Source organism: Cricetulus griseus, chromosome 9 (genome assembly GCF_003668045.3).
Source record: "Cricetulus griseus strain 17A/GY chromosome 9, alternate assembly CriGri-PICRH-1.0, whole genome shotgun sequence".
NCBI lineage: Eukaryota > Metazoa > Chordata > Mammalia > Rodentia > Cricetidae > Cricetulus > Cricetulus griseus.
Genome location: NC_048602.1, coordinates 27516201 through 27532870, shown reverse-complemented (window position 1 = coordinate 27532870; position 16670 = coordinate 27516201). Strand labels below are relative to the sequence as shown.

At 53.6% G+C, this 16670-nt stretch overlaps 1 protein-coding gene across 1 annotated transcript; it reads right to left on the bottom strand.

The window, feature by feature from the left end:
* Positions 1–1620: 1620 nt before the first annotated feature.
* Bcl3 (BCL3 transcription coactivator) lies at positions 1621–16670 on the bottom strand. The gene is made up of 9 exons (XM_027430869.2): positions 16121–16670; positions 13730–13883; positions 5131–5239; positions 4451–4655; positions 4281–4369; positions 4023–4100; positions 2662–2829; positions 2310–2421; positions 1621–2218 (listed from the first exon to the last, which is right to left on the bottom strand). Exons 1-9 carry the CDS (start codon positions 16359–16361, stop codon positions 2031–2033), a joined length of 1344 nt encoding a protein of 447 aa, XP_027286670.1. The 5' UTR covers positions 16362–16670; the 3' UTR covers positions 1621–2030.

Here is a 16670-nt window from a genome sequence, read left to right as displayed (position 1 = left end):
GGTTTTTTTTTTTTTTTTTGGTTTTTTTGAGACAGGGTTTCTCTGTGGCTTTGGAGGCTGTCCTGCAACTAGCTCATAAAAAATGTTTTAATAAAAAGGCTTTTCATGACAGTGAGACATGTCTGCTCCTGGAAGCACCAATTTTATTTCAAAAGATGACAGGCTTCAAAATAACTCCATATGTAGCTTGCTTTCATTTGTGGCAAAGTAGCCACTGGGCAAAGAAACTCCCTTCCCTTGGTTGCTGACAGTATGCTCTACGAACTGGACAAGCAGGGCACAAAAGATGGCAACTTCTGAACTTTGTCAAAACAAGGTAGGACACTCCTTCAAAATTCCTGCTTCACAGAAAAGCCTGTCAGATACTCTAGGCTCAGAGGTTAAGAGCACCTGAGTTCAATTCTCAGCAATCACGTGGTGGCTCACAACCATCTGTCATGAGATCTGGCGCCCTCTTCTGGTGTGCAGATAGACATGGAAGCAGAATGTTGGATACATAATAAATAAATAAAAATTTTTTAAAAAGATACAAAGTTTCTAAGTTTCATGAGAAACATAAAAGCTTAAGTTGTATATCTAAAAAGATATTTTAGGATGATAACACAAGTTATGGTAGAAAACGATTTAGATATAAAATTTGGACTCACTAAGATAGGATAGATAGAAAATACAGTGCTTTCTCTGAATTTGCCAAAAACATATGCACTAAACATTGTGAATGTAATTCTTACTTGTTAACTGTTCTTATTGTATATAGCTTTACGATGTTAGAATTAAAACCTTTCCTTTTTATTTAGACAGAAAGGGGGAATGTTTGCACACTGTGTAGATTGAATGGCCAGTCGCTGGGCAGGAGGTAGAGGCAGGATTTCTGGGGAGAAAAAGGAAGAGGAGGAGGAGGAATCCAGACACGGAGAGGAAACAGGAAGTGTAAGATGGAAGAGAAGTGTTGTCACGTGATAGAATGTGGATTAATATAAATGGGTTAATTTAAGTTATAAAAGCTATGGGTGGAGCCTTCATAACTAATTAAGAAGTCTCCATGTCATTATTTGGGTGCTGGCTGGTGGAACAGAAAAAGACTTACTACATATTATATATGTTATCTATTATAATATATGACATACTTTAAATATCATATATTATAATATATAAGTATGCATTACATTACAATATAACATGGAAATATATTATAAATGTATATTATAATCATATAACACATAATTACATATCATATACATTAATTATATACACATATATTTACATACATGTAAATGTTTCTTTAAAGCCCAAACACCAGGACTGGAGCGTTGGCTCAGCCATTAAAGGCTAGGCTCACAACCACAAAACAAAAAAAACAAAAAAAAGCACCAGTCAGTTGAGGTTCCCACAGTGATCTACAAATTTCAGAGACCCTCAGAAACCCCCACAGCCAGGACATTCTGGAACCCTACAGTATTCCTCCCCCACCCCGAAAATGTCACAATGTCTCAGTAACTCATTTTACCGCCAAAGCCAACACCAAAGCCAGCTTTGCAACACAAAGTCACTCAGTGCACAGGTGAGCACCCACAAGCACACTTCTGCCACGCCTGGGTATGACAGATCCAAAGCAAGGGATATGGTACAAAAATAGTTTATTACAAAAGAAATCTGACCCGAACCTAATAATTTACATTGTGATCAGTGCTGCCCCGACCAGTCTGCTCCTCCTGGTTCCTCGGGGTGGAGGATGGCGAGCGAGGGGCTGTCGTTTGGTTCCTCCACGTCTGGGATGGAACAGAGAATCGATCAGCTAGTGGATTCCAGACAGGGTACCTGGTGCCTGAGACTAAGTGTGGTTGAGAGTCCTGGGCAAGGGGTGAGATTAGGGCTATCTGTGCTCAGTAGTAGGTGCATGTGCCTTGGTGCAAAACCTGGTCCTGGAGATTGGGGGGAAGCAGAACAACTCCTCACAGGTTCCAGAGGAGAGGTCCCCACAGGGCAGAGAGGCCCCTCCTGATGAGTCCGGGCCTGCCCCCCCATCTGTCTCAGCTGCTTCCTGGAGCTGGGGCAGGGGGCACCGGCTGGCCAGGGCTTCGGAGGACCCCTGGAAAGGGCAGGAAGGCAGGTGGAGATGGAGTCGGGAGGAAGAAGTTTTGGGGGGCCACTGGGAAGCCAGGAGGAGGATCCTTCGGGGGAGACACTGAGGGTGAGGAGTTTGGTGAGGACTGGAGACCTGTGGAGGGAGGAAGAGAGACCAGGGTTAGCGCGGAGGAGCCCGCTGAGCTGGCTGCAGGGTCCTGAAGGTCCTCGGTGCAGACTCTCACCATTGAGGCGACTGCTGCTCTCCGGGGAGGTGGTGGCACTCTGGTCTGGGGACGGGTCTGGCTGTGACCCCGAGGAGGTCCGAGAGGCCTTTCCCCTTAGGATATCAATGACCTGTGATTGGAAAAGGAGGCTCACCCAAGGCTATTGCAACCTTTATTCATTCCCTCTTTCCTTCCCTCCCCTTCCCTCCCCTCCCGTCCCCTCTCCTCCGCCTCCCACTCCACCCCTGCAAGGTGTCCAGGTGAAGGTACACTACAGCCACCTCCTTTGCGTTCTCACTCAGTTTCCCCTAACCGCCTCCCTTCCAGGCACTTTGTGTCCGGATCCCCCATCCCAGGCCCGCGCGCTCACCCTGCGGCTGCGCGCCACCATAAGGGGCGTGTCGTTGTGACAGTTCTTGAGGCCGCTGTCAGCCCCGTTGCGCACCAGTGTGCGCACCAGAGGCAGGAGCCCGCGGCCCGATGCCGAATGCAGAGCCGAGCTGCCCGAGTACATCTGAGCGTTCACGTTGGCGCCACGCTGTGGGATAGGACATTCCGGTCAGGAGCCAGGCGGGCGAGCTAGTGGCCTCACCTGGCCTGGGTCAGCTGGGGGAAGGGACAGGTGATCAAAACTGGGGCTCATAGGGGTGACAGGGTGCTGGAGTCAGAGATGACAGAGGCCTGTGTAAGCCCAGCACTTGGAGAGTGGACTCAGGGAAATCAAGAGTTCAAGGTTAAGCTGAGCTACAAAGTGAGTTCAAGTCCAGCCTCGGTCACATGAGACTCCAAGGAGAGAGGCTGAGAGAGCGGCATACTGGGGACCGGTCATTCAGGGGAAGGACAAGGAGAAAGCCAGAAGTAGAGTTAACAAGGTCGTCCCAGGGTAAAGTCTAGGCTGGCAGGGCGACAGTTGCTGTCCTTTGACCTCCACAATATGGCCAACCAAATCTAATTTTAAAAAGGGGCCCGGCATGGTGGCACACCCCTTTAATCCCAGCACTCAGGAAGCAGGGGCAGGCAGAGCTCTATGAGTTCAAGGCCAGCCTGGTCTACAAGGTGAGTTTCCGGACAGCCAGAACTATGTGGTGAGACCTTATCCAAAAACAAAACAAAATGAAACAAAAATTAAAAAATAAATTTGAGGGGTGAAGAAATGCCTCATTGATTAAGAGCGCTGTCTGTTCTTCCAGAGGACAGGGTTAGATTCCCAGCACCCCCACAGCAGCTCACAACCGCCTGTAACTACAATTCTAGGGGATCTGACGCCCTCCTCTGGCCTCAGAGGACACTGCTCACACCTGGTGCACAGACCTGTATGCAAGCAAACCACCCATGCACACACACACACACACACACACACACACACACACACACACACACCCAACCCCCAGAAAGCAAACTCAGTATACTGCACACGCCTTTAATCCCAGTACTTTGGAGGCAGAAGCAGGCAGATCTCTGAGTTTGAGGCCAGCCTGGTCTACATAACGAGTTGTAGGCTAGCCGACTCTACCTAGTGAGACCCTTTCTCGAAAAGAAGAAAAGAAGAAAAAGAGAATGACAGAAAAGAAACTTGAATTCGCAAATGAGACTCTGAAGGGAGGCGTCAGAGGCAGAGGCGGAGCAGTAACCAGGCTATGAACTGGAAAATGGGGTCTTCGCCAGGAGCGGAGGTGACAGCTGGGCTGGCGTTGGGTGGAGACGGGGGAGAAGCCAAAGCCGAGTACGAACCAACAGCAACAGCTGCACCATGCTCAGACTGTTGTTTTCTACGGCGTGGATGAGTGGGGAGCGGCCGCTCTTGATGTCCTGCGGGAGGGCAGGTCTCTCGGTCATCCCCCTCTGCAGGCTCTGAGCATCCCTCCTCCCTTTGGTGCAGCCTCCAACGCTTTAGACCCTTGAACCCTCAGCCCCCGCCCCCAGCCCCGCCTTCTAGGCCACACCTCCTCAGCCAGGCCACGCCCCTCATCTCCTGCCTCCCTGGCTCACCACAGCATCGATGTCTGCGCCGCGCTCCAGGAGCAGCAGAACCGCCTCCTGGCACCCGGTGTTCACGGCCACGTGCAGGGCGGTGAGCCCTGAGAGAGGGGAATCCTCAGTCAAGCCCCGGCCTGGGTTTGGACGGGGTCAACCTCACCGTGTCCCCTCTGGGGACTCACCTTCGTAATTGCGAGCCTCCAGGTCCACGGAGCCCGGGGCTGCGCTGTCCAGCAGGGCCTGCAGGCAGCTGGGGCTGCGGTGCTCGCACGCCAGGTGGGCTGCAGTCTGGCCGTGGCGGTCCAGGGCCATGGGGCTGGCACCAGCTGTCACCAGGAACCGGACCATATCTGGTAATGCGGTGATCACAGCCAGGTGGAGTGGGGTCTGGGGAACAGTGACCGTGAGGGACCAGTCTTCCTGCGCACGCACCTGGGGTTTTCCGAGTCTACTAATGGGAGCCTCTGATATCTCTCCCAATTGAAGAGTCGGAGACCCCTGTGTCTACCTCAGAACCCAGAAAGTCTACCTCGATGGAGCTTTTTTTTTTTCCCCCTGGGGGGAGATGCTGTTGTGACATAGGATGTCAAGGTGCCCATGGTGACCTCAAGACTGGTTCTATAGATGGGGATGACCTCGATTCCGGCTGTTCCTGACTCCACCTCCCAACTGCTGAGTCCAAAGGAGAGAGCGGCCCATGCTGGTTCTGGATGACATAATACGCTACCATGCCCAGATTCATTACCCTCTCTCTCTCTCTCTTCCCAGGACGCCGGCTCCCTGCTTGCTGTCTTCTCTGGGACCCCTCCTTCCCAAGAACAAGAACCCGAAGCCCCAGTGCCAGGGTCCCAGCCCATCTCACCTGCCGCAGGTTGTTGTGGACATCTAGTTCCCGGCCTCCCTGCTGGAAAAGGATGACTAACCGGAGGGCAACTGCCTTGTTATTCTGGACCACAGCGATGTGGAGAGGCCTGAGGGAAGACAGGAGCAATCACTGGGATTAGGGGCTGGTCGCTGGATTGACAGTGCTGTGCTGTGTGCAATGCTTTGGAAGGACTTTCAGAGTACAGGTTTTCTTTCTTTCTTTCTTTCTTTCTTTCTTTCTTTCTTTCTTTCTTTCTTTTTTAGACAGGGTTTCTCTGTGTAGCTCTCCTGGAACTCACTCTGTAGACCAGGCTGGCCTCCAACTCACAGAGATACTCCTGCCTCTGCCTCCCGAGTGCTGGGATTAAAGGTGTGAGCCACCAACGCCCCCTGAGTACAGTCATTTATAACCATCCTGGGACAGCCTGAATCGGCTTCCTCTGGCATCATTATAGCTCCTACCACCTTCCCCCCCACACTCTCTGGCTTCCACCTGACCTGTCAGTCCCTCACACCATAGCCAGAAGAACATTTTCAGATATGCCTTCCCTCCAAAATACTCACTTTATCACAGGCCCCATGTGAGTTATTAAAAAACTGGACAGTATTTGGTTTTAGTGGAGGTAGGAACAAAATCCTTCTACTAGCTAAGCAAGGGGTCTTCCACTGACCACACCTCAGCCCCTCACTGGGGGATTCTAGGCAGGGGCTCTACCACTGAGCCACACCCCCAGCCCCTCACTGGGGGATTCTAGGCAGGGGCTCTAACACTGAGTCACGCCCCCAACCCCTCACTGGGAGATTCTAGGCAGGGGCTCTACCACTGAGCCACGCCCCAGCCCCTCACTGGGGGATTCCACTGAGGCAGGGGCTCTACCACTGAGCCACGCCCCCAGCCCCTCACTGGGGGGTTCTAGGCAGGGGCTCTACCACTGAGCCACGCCCCCAGTGCTCACATAATTTTTTCTGACAGGGTTTCAGTATAACTCAGGTTGTCCCTGATCTCACTAAATGGCTGAAGTTATCCTCAAGTTCATGGTTGTTAGTATTCAGGCATCCGTACTGGCCTGTCCTTGGGGTTCTGACAGGACACACCCTCAGCTGCAGCCACTAAGAGCACCACCTGTGCACATTCACTGTGTTCCCTTTTAAAAGGGCCCCGCCCACCTCCCATCCGTCTCTTTATTTCTCTCCCTCCGTCTGTTCCTCTCTCTCTCCGCCTCCTGTCTCTGTAGAACCGTCTCCCCACTTCCCTTTCCCCGTTTTACGATCCCTTTTCCTAATAAACTCCTCTGCCTGAACCCTGCCGCATGGCGTCTTTCACCCGCACTGCTTTTCTTAAATTACAGCAGTGGTCCTCCTCTCTCCTGAATGCTTGGAAAGGGTTACAGGCTTGAAGCATCACAAACGGATAGGCCCTATGTGAATGGGCGTCAGTTTAGCTATGTAGCTCAGAGAGACTTGCAATTGGCCGTTCTCCCTCCTCAGCCCCGCAAGGCTACATTATCTTGTCTTCATCTACCATTTCCTTTGACAGCAGCTCCTCCATGCTGTGTGCCTGAGACAAACCAACCTCATTCACTTCACGGGACATTTGCCTAGGTTCTTCACCGTGCCCGGAACGGTTTCCCTGGACCTCTATAGGGCTTGCCACCCTCACCCCTGCCTCTGCTGAGGTACTATGGCAGACTGGAATGCCCTCTCTCCTCCCCAGCCACATTTGCCTCCATGTTGCTCTGTGGCTCATTGTCCAGTTTGCAAACATGTCCTGTCTGATTCCATCAGAATGTCTGTCCCACTGAGCAGGACATTTCCTGCCCAGAGCCTAGGATGTACCTGACAGACAGCAGTTGTGCAGTGACTAAGCACATCCTAATGGTCACCCCAGATGCTGTGTGACCACTTCCCCGTCCTTCCCCGTCCATGGCTTCCTCATCTGTGAAATGGGGCACGTGAACTCACTGTCAGGTCTCTGCCATCCACACATCAGGTTCAGCTTACAGCTGAAGATCCCAGGGCTTTCCGTGGAGCGCAGGCCCTGACCAAAACAGGGAAAGGCCGGGCGTGGTGGCCCACACTTTTAATCCCAGCTCTTGGGAGACAGAGGTGGGGGACATCTCTGAGTTCAAGGCCAGCCTGGTGTACAAGCGTGAGTTCCAGGACAGCCAGAGCCACATGGTAAAACCCTGTCTTAAAAAAAAGAAAAAAAAAAAAAAGAAAAAAGCAGGGCTGGAGAGATGTCTCAGAGGTTAAGAGCACTGACTGCTCTTCCAGAGGTCCTGAGTTCAATTCCCAGCAATCACACGGTGGCTCACAACCATCCGTTATGAGATCTGGTGCCCTCTTCTGGTGTGCAGATAGACATGGAAGCAGAATGTTGTATGCATAATAAATAAAATCTAAAAAAAAAAAGCAAAAAGCAAACAAGAATAAACTATGGAGGAAGGAACCACTTGGAACGTGGGTCGTGGCTCTGTAGCTGGATTCGGCAGCAAAGAATGACCCCAGAGTAAAGAATTCATTCCCAGGCTCGTGAAGCCTTCCATTGCCCACAACCCGTGAAGCCTTCCATTGCCCACAACCTGACAATTATCTCTGCTGGAGAGCTGCTCCCTCAGCACCATGGCCTCTGGTGATGGCAGAAGCTGCCACACAATGAATGGGTGGGCAGAGACTGGTCATTGCCCACTGGTCATCTCTACTCCCCCCATCTAGGAAGGGCACATCAATGTCACCATTTCCTCTGGGGTTCCCGAAGCCCTCTTCAGCCCCCTCAGTGTGCCCCCACTGAAGCACTTGCCCTCTTCCCAGGGATCCCCGACAGCCATTCGGTGTCTCCCTCTGTGCTCTCCATCTTACTTCAAGTTTTTAATTAACTTATCTCTGCTACCAGATCTCAGTATGTCAGTCCCTGACTGACAGGGAACTCTATGGAAACCAGGCTGATCCCGAACTCACGCCTCTGCCTCCCGAGTGCTGGGATTAAAGGTGTGCACAACTATACCTGGCTTTATTTGTTTATTATCCATGCATTCATTCATGCATGCGTGTACTGTGTGTGCGTATGTGCCACAGCACGTATGTGGAGGTCAGAGGACCTGCAGAGGTCATCTGTCTTCCTCTGTCACGTGGGTTTGGGGATCAATCTCAGGTTGTTAGGCTTGCTTACAGCCCCTGAACCATGTCACCAACCCCTCGGCCGCATTGCTTTGACTATTTTCTTATTTTCCTGTGAGTGTTAGTATTCAGGCATCCGTACTGGCCTGTCCTTGAGGTTCTGACAGGACACGCCCTCAGCGGCAGCCACTAAGAGCAGCACCTGTGCAGCACAGTCACTATGGTCCCTTTTAAAAGGGCCCTGCCCACCTCCCATCTTCTCTTTCTTTCTCTCCCTCCTTTTGTCTGTTTCTCTCTCTCTCTCTCTCTCTGCCGCTCTTTCCTCTCTCCCGCTGCTCCTGTCCCTGGGGGTCGGTCTGCCCCCTCCCTCTCTCCTTTCCCCTTTTTATGAGCCTGTTCCCTAATTTAAACCCCCCCCCCCCGCACTTGAATTCTGCCCTATGGCATCTTTCTGGCACCGCTTTTTAAAAATGACAGCAGTGAGTGTGGTGTGCGTCCGTGTGCATGGGTGTTCTTGAACTTGTGTGAGCGCACATTCGTGCACACGTATGTGCCTTGTCAGAAACTACCCTCCATCACTCTTCCACGTCACTTTTTGAGACAGGTCTCTCCTTGAACTTGGAGCTCACTGGGTGGCTACTGAGCCTCCAGGATCTTTCCGCCTTTGCCTTCCCACTGAGATTGTCAGCCTGAGCTTTTCCTGGCTGGGGTTCCAAGCTCGGGTCCTCTAGGCTTGAGCCGCTAACCCTTTACCCACTTGAGCCATCGCTCCATTCCTGGAAGACTTTCATTTAAAGCATTTACTAGCCAGTTCCAGCGGCTGCTCCTCTGAAAGGGGGAAGGGGAGTTTGGAGCTCTCTTGGGCTACATAGGAAGATTCTGTCTTCAAAGCAATGCTTTGGAGATTGTGGTGCTGGTGCTCGCCTTTAATCCCAGCATTAGGGAGGCCGAAGCATGTGGACCTCTGAGTTTGAGGCCAGCCTGGTCTACAGAGCAAGTTCCAGGACAGCCAGGGCTACATAGAGGAACTCTGCCTCAACAAAACAAAACAAAGCAAAACAATTTTTTTGGATGCATTACAACAGAGCATCTGTCTAGAATCCCCCAGTGAGGGGCTGGGGTGTGACTCAGTGGTAGAGCCCCTGCCTAGAATTCCCCAGTGAGGGGCTGGGGGCGTGGCTCAGTGGTAGAGCCCCTGCCTAGAATCCCCCAGTGAGGGGCTGGGGGCGTGGCTCAGTGGTAGAGCCCCTGCCTAGAATCCCCCAGTGAGGGGCTGGGGGTGTGGCTCAGTGGTAGAGCCCCTGCCTAGCATCTACCCTAGGACGGGCAAGGCTCTGGGTTCCATTCTCACCACTCCAAAAAAAAAAAAAAAAAAGTCCATTAATGAAGCATTTACTTTCTCACGTGCCAACTGCCTCTTATTAACCAGACCCGTGCCAAGGCAGAAAGGTACACTTAGTATCCAGAATACACAGTTCAAATCACCTCCCCACATTATCCCGGGGAGCTCTGAAATCTCGGGGTCCGAGGGCCTCGGGTGAGGAGGGGCTCATCCCACCAGGAATGTACACTGGCCAGCAGCGCTCCTTAGCGACGGCCTGGGGCAAAGTACCTCCTGTGTGAGCCTGGTGCTCCTTCCCGAAATAGCGCCACAGACCGGGACAGATTACAGTGGGCGAATCCCTGAATCTGGATCCAGATATTGTGGAGCAGATTGAAATCGAAAATTTTGGGTGAGAGGCGGGCCCTGAGCCCCCTGACAGTTAGTTTGGCTTCGCTGCATCTTTCTGCAGCATCTCCGGAGATGCGCAGCCCGCCAGGGTCCCTCCCGGCGCGGGCGGGGTTAAGCGAGGGCAGAGGGAGCGAATGATTTCAGAGAAACCGTCCAGGCTTCAGTTCCCATAAATGCGCGGGCCGCAGGGGGTGGGGCGGGGCTGGAGGAAGTGGGGACGGGAGGGGCGGCCCAGCCCTCGGACTTCCAGTAACAGGTCTGCGGGGCGGGGCTGGGCTTCCTGCTCCCGGGGGAGGGAAGCCTGGCCAGCTGGGGATCTACCCGGCCATACCCTGGCACCCCAACTTCCACTCTCCCAATGGGGGAGGAGAGAGACAGAACCCTGGCTTGGGGCCCCTCTGGCACCTCTCTGGGCCCAGCCTCAGCTGGCTTCTTTCTGACTCCCCTATCCTTCTTCGGACTTCAGAAATACACTGCCATAAATCTGAGCAATGAGCCACCACCCCCATCCCCAAGTGGCCCATCTCTCTTCCCCGTTCCTTGGAGGACACAGGAAGACAGTACTCCAATCTTTACCTCTTTGGGGACATACTTCCAGGCCCTCTGGCAGGAAGCTTCACTAGCAATAGAGAGGACCCCGTTATCACAGCAGGTCGGGGTTCGGTTTACAAAGTTGGCTTGATATCTGGTGCATGGGGGCTAACCGAGGGCCATGACCCCCGAGCCCCAACCCCAGGGTAACCTGCTATTCCGTTTTGAAATTCTTTCGTTTTTCTTTAAAATGCATGGAACCACTAACTACCGTTTTGTTTTGAGACAAGGTCTCTGCCACCCTCCATGCGGCTGCGATTACAGGTATGCACACCACCGGCTGAAATCATAATCTTCTTAAACAAAGCACTAAAAAGAGCCCGTGTAGTTGGTCCTGTGTAAGTGCCAGGTCCCTGAAATACTGCCCCCCCACCCCCCCATCTCGTTCCTTATTCCCCTTGAAGATGGAGGAATTCCATACCCCAATTCCTGCCCTGAGACTTAAGGCATGTATGTACCCATGTCTCTTGCAGAAAGGTTTGCAGTTTTCAGTTCCTGACCTCTTTGGACTCTGGATGGCCTTACTCTGCAGCCCTGGCTAACCTCAAGCTGGAGATGACCCTGCCTGAACTTGCTGGGGGGGTATTAGGAGCTTGAGCCACCATGCTGCCTGGCTTTCCCCAAGGTTCTCGTTTCCTGAAAGAAGCCAAGCCCAGACAACAGGCCTCTGGTCCCCTAGGATTTAGACTTCGGGTCCCCTGGCCAGGCCTCCCTGTCCTGCCCTCCCCCAGTCTGTGTGAAGAGGGGTTGGTGGCGCAGGCAGGCTGGGGTTTGGCCTGCTGCCCATTCCGGTAAGTCTCGGCCCCAGCGGAAGGGGTTAAGGTTGGAGGGAGCGCCGGAGTGAGTGAAGGGTGCTGACGTGGGGGAGGCAGAGCAGCTGGGCTGCGGTCAAGTTCTGCGGGAAGGGATTTCCCCGAGCCGGCAGCTGAGGCAGAAGTGTTTGCGTTGGGCGAGCGGGGAGGAGGGGCCTGGGAGAGGCGGGGGAGGGGCTGTGACTGCAGACTGCATCCTGATACCAGACCACAGACAGCTCATCCCTGGGGACAGTTACAAATTAAGCCTCTCTCCGCATTTGGCCCCCGGGGTGGGAAGCAGCTAAGAGTTTATTCTTTTATGGACCTCTGACCACTTTCTCCTGCTTGAACTCACGCGGTGGCCTACGGGCCCCCCCCCCCCGGGGCAGCTCTGTTCAAACATTACCTACTCAAGTATTGAGCGCTTACTGTTTGCCCAGCCCGGTTCTCTGTGTTCTTGTGTATACATCGTTGTGAAAGGTTTCCAAACAGAAACTGAGGCTCCGAAACATCCAGCCAGCTATCGAGCCCCCCCCCCCCCGTACAAACAGGCCTACTGATCTCTGGCTGGGGATTCCAGACCCCAAAACAATTTCCACACCAGGGTTCCTTATAAAAACCATTTCAGCCAAATGATAATCCCACAATGTGGGAGGCTGAGGCAGGGGGATTACTGTGAGTTATAAGCTGGCCCACGCTACGTAGTGAGTTCCAGGCCACTCATTTCCAGAGTGAGACCCTGTCTCAGTTTAAACGAGCAATCTGGACATGGTGGTGCTGGTCTGGATCCCAGCCCTGGGAGGCAGGGGCACGATCCAAGTAGTCCTAGGCTAGGTGATGAGTTCCAGGCCAGCCTGGGCGACACGTAACCTTTACTCAACAAAACAAAGCAGTTTATCTTTTCCAAAGGGGTGCATACTTACAATTCCTGTTTTTACAGAGAGGGAGAGTGAGGTTCAGAGGAGGGAACGAACAGCCAGCTGAGAAGCAGGCCCAGGTTAAAGATAGGAGTCAGTAACTTGGGGCATTCATTACATGCTCCGCCCAGGCCTAAGCCCTCCTCTGACCTAGCAGATACCCAAGAGATAAGTCAGAGGGTTGGGAAATCAGCTCAGTGGGCTATGGCCATGAACCAATGACGTGGACTAGAATAAAAATGATCCAAGGCTTGGAGGAGGCCAGGCTGCTGCTTCACTCTGAGTCCTGCTTCAAGTTGGAGAACGTGAGAACGCACACACCCTGGAAGCATGCTCAGTGGGCTCAGATGGGCTCACCCAGTATTAGCCACGCTAAACAACCCTCAAGGGCTTCTGTGGTGCTGGGGACGGGACCTGGGCCTCACAGTGATAGACAAGCAAGCACGCCCCCTACTGAGCTGCATCCCCAAGCCCTCGGTTTGTTTTCTGTAGTCCAGGCTGGCTTTGAACTCCTGAATTCCCCAGCCTCTACCCTTAGCCTCCCCAGAACAGGTGTCTATCACCACCCCGAACTCTAGCCTAAGTTTACAGAGCACATGACGTGTGACACGCCAGACTCGAGCCGCTCATGTGTGTGTAATACCTCCAGAAAATCAGCAGATAAAATACAGTTCCCAGAGCTGGGTGTGGTGGTGCACACCTTTGATCCCAGCACTCAGGAGGCGGATGAAGGCGTATCTATGTAGGTTGGAGGCAAGCCTGGGCTACAGTGTGAGTTCCAGGCCAGTTAGGACCACATGGTGAAACCTTGACTCAAAAATGGGGTGGGGGCCCACACCTTTAATCCCAGCACTCGGGGAGGCAGAGGCAGGCGGATCCCTGTGAGTTCAAAGCCAGCCTGGTCTACAAAGTGGGCTCCAGAGAATACAGAGAAACCCTGTTTTGAACCCCTCCCCAAAAAAAGTGTTGGGTGGGGACTGGAGAGATGTCTCAGTGATTAAAAGCTATGGCTGCTCTTCCAGAAGACCTAATAGATCTTCACAACCATCTGTAACTCATGCCCTCCTCTTGCCTCCTCAGGCACCAGGCACGCACATGGTGCACAGACATTCACACAGACCAAACACCCATGTATGTAAATAAAACCAAAAAAAAAAATGAAAACAGAGAAAGATGCATAGTTCTCGTTTTTTGGATTATGATACAATTGAGAGGTTGGGGTTGTGGCTTCCTGTTAGAGCAAGCAAGGAGCGTACACAGGTTCAGTCTCCCACCCCCACAACAGCCCTAGCCAATGGGCGCTCTCAAGTGCCCATTTTCCATAGGAGGAAACTGAGGCTCAGTTAGGGGGAGAGCTCTGTGCAGTGTCAGTGAGCCATGGAGGCAGATCCTGACGTGGGACCCCATGGCGCAGAGGGCTGGGCTCCTCCAGGCTCTATCACTTACGTGTCTCCATCCTCGTCTGCGTGGGTGGCCAGGGCAATGTCAGCTGAAAGGGGGTGTTCCACGGGGCACATCCTGGAGTAGAGGTGTGTAGGCAGGTTCAGCAGCGGAAAGGGGGGTCCCACCGTTGGGGTAGGGTAAATGGGCACCAGAGGTCCTGGATACAGCAGAAACAACAGTATGACCCGGGTGAAGCCAACCTCACAGACCCTTGGCCAGGGGTCTCTCCCTCCAGGCCTTGGCATCCTCCCAAATCCCCTGCTCCCATTCTCATGTAGCCCGGGTTGACCTTGAATTTAATATGTAGCTGGGGATAACCTCCAATCCCGATCCCCCTGCCCTCATCTCCTGGGAGATGGAATGAATTATAGACCTGCATCACTTCACTTACTGTTACATTTTTATGTATATAAAGATTTACCCATTTTAAATTTTTCTGTGTGTGTGTGTGTGTGTGTGTGTGTGTGTGTGTGTGTGTGTGTGTGCACGACCGAGGGTGTTTATGTGCACCACATTTGTGCATGTGCCCATGGAGACCAGCAGAGGGCGCCAGATTCCCTGAAACCAGCGGTACAGGGAGTTTAAGTGGGTGCCGAGATCTGAAGACAAGTCCACTCCAAGAACACTAAGCCGTCTCTCCTGCCCCAAGGTCCCTTTTCTTTCAAAGATCTATTTATAGTCATTACTTTTACAAGTTGTATCAGCTTTTTAAAAGTGTATGAATGTTTTGCCTGCGTGTATGTATGCACACCACACGCCTGCCCGAAGCCCCCAGAGGCCGGAAGAGGGCGTTGCACTCCCAGAACTGGAGTTACAGACAGCTTTGTGAGCTGTCAGACCTAGGTGTTGGGAATAAGCTCGGGTCCTCTGCAAGAGCAGCAAGTGCTCTTAACCCCTGAGCCATCTCCCCCACCCCTCCTTTGAAACACTGTGTCACTGTGCTTTAGCCCAGGCTGGCCTCAAATTCAAGGAGATCCTCTTGCTGCAGCTTCCCAGGTGCTGGGATTACAGGTGTGCATCATCACGTTTGGCTATCCCAGATTCTGTTAGCTCCTCAAACTTGGTCCTCAAGGCCCGAGACAATGTTCTCATTCCTGGCACCCTCCCCCCCAATTCCTGCACCCTTTATCCCTCACCCCTAACCCCTATCCCTCATTCCGCGTCTCTCCTATGACGCTGTTTCTTCTCTCACTCACGCCTGACCTCCATCCATCTACAGAAGAGGCCCTTAAGGGCAGGGAGAGCCCTGTTACCACCCAGCAGGGGTACCCCAGTTACAAAGTTACACTGTGAGTCATTTCGTAGCTGAAGGGACCGGGTCTTGGGTGGGAAGTAAACACACAGCGGAGCCAGGGAGCCAGGACAGTTTAGATGGAACTTTGGGAAGGACTATTGCAAAGACGGGAAAACAGAGGCCAGGGTTCCCATCAGGCCAAGGAAGGCCTCCTGTTACACAGCTTGATGCCGGCCTGATGAAGCATGGATAGCTAGGCTAGCAGCTGAAGAAACTGAAGGCCCAAAGAAACAGGTGTCAGCAGCTCTGGGGTATCGAGCATATAGTAAGGCGGTTGTGCAAGGGGACGCCCCTTCCTTGATATAAAGGTTGGGGAGAAGGGTTCCTGGCTTCCTGCCGTCTGAGTAGCTTTGGGGTTCCCTTTCTGCAGTCCCACCTTTCCAGGCCCCCGAATCCCTTTCCTGGGTTAAGTCCTTCAGTTTCTGAATTCTTTAGTTGTGTTCCCCTTTCCAGAACCCTCTGTCCCCAAGCCTGCCCCTAGGGCCACCTGACCTAGGGACACTTGGGAGCACACACAACTGACTGCAGAATGCTGGCTTTGTTTGCTGACTCCTCCAAACTTGCAATATTGGGGTCCTTGGGACTCTACGTGTTTAGACCTGTGCTCCAAACACGGGAGTGCTCAGAACGCTAATGCCTTTCTCTCAATCCCTTTGCACCCTGAAATCCTGGTTCTCAAGATTAACCTTCGAGCCCTGTCTGTTTCTACGCCCCCTGCATATCTGCATACCAGAACCCCAGTTTCCAAGGCCCGGGTGATAATTCTGCATAGTCCTTACATCTTGTCCTTCCCCGTCTGAAATTCTGCATCTCTGGGATGCCATGGGACCCCATATCTGCGCCACTGGACACTGTCCCCTGACATCCCCCGCCCCCCGGCCATTTGACTCTTGGGCACCCCTCTGACCTCCTGTCTCTTGGTACCCACATGGCTGAACTCCAGGCAGGGCTTTGCAACCTGTTTCCTAACTATCTCTGGGACACTCGTCTCCATCCCAGAGTCCCAGCTACCAGGAGCCTCATCTATTTGTGTCTTATGCTCTACTGACCTCAGGTGGCCCCCACCCGGCCCTGGCCCTCGCTTGGGAGGCGCTACTCACCCTGGTAGTAAATCGCCTCCGGCCTGGCCACGCCGTGGGGGGGCCCAGGGACAGCCGGGGCGTCGCAGCTGCTGCGCAGGGGGTCCAGGGGTCTGGCGGGGGCGCGCGGGGCTGCGGCCTCCGGGGACGCGGAGCGCAGCGGACGTTTGCGGAGCGGCAGTGCGGCGCCCGGGGCGCCCTTGGGCCGGGTGCGCAGGTCCACGGGCCCCTCGTCCATGGCCCCCGCGGGGCATCGGGGCATCGGGCCGCCCGGAGACGCCGGGGCGAGCGGCAAGCTCGGCACGGGAAGGCGGTCTCGCCAGGCTGCGGGACTTCCCCTGCTGCCGACTGAACTGAAGGGACTTTTGTCAGCCGGGGCGGTGCCCGCCTCCCGCCTCCCCGCCCCCGGGCCCCCAGGGCCACCCGTCCGCCCCAGGGGTTTCCTGGACCCGCGTCTCGGAGGCGGAGCCGGCGCTCCTGGTCCCCACCCGCTGCTCTGCTCAGCGTGCCTCTCTGGCCCGGAGCTTGGTCTGGTCCCAAAGATTCTCTCTCTCTCTCTCTCTCTCTCTCT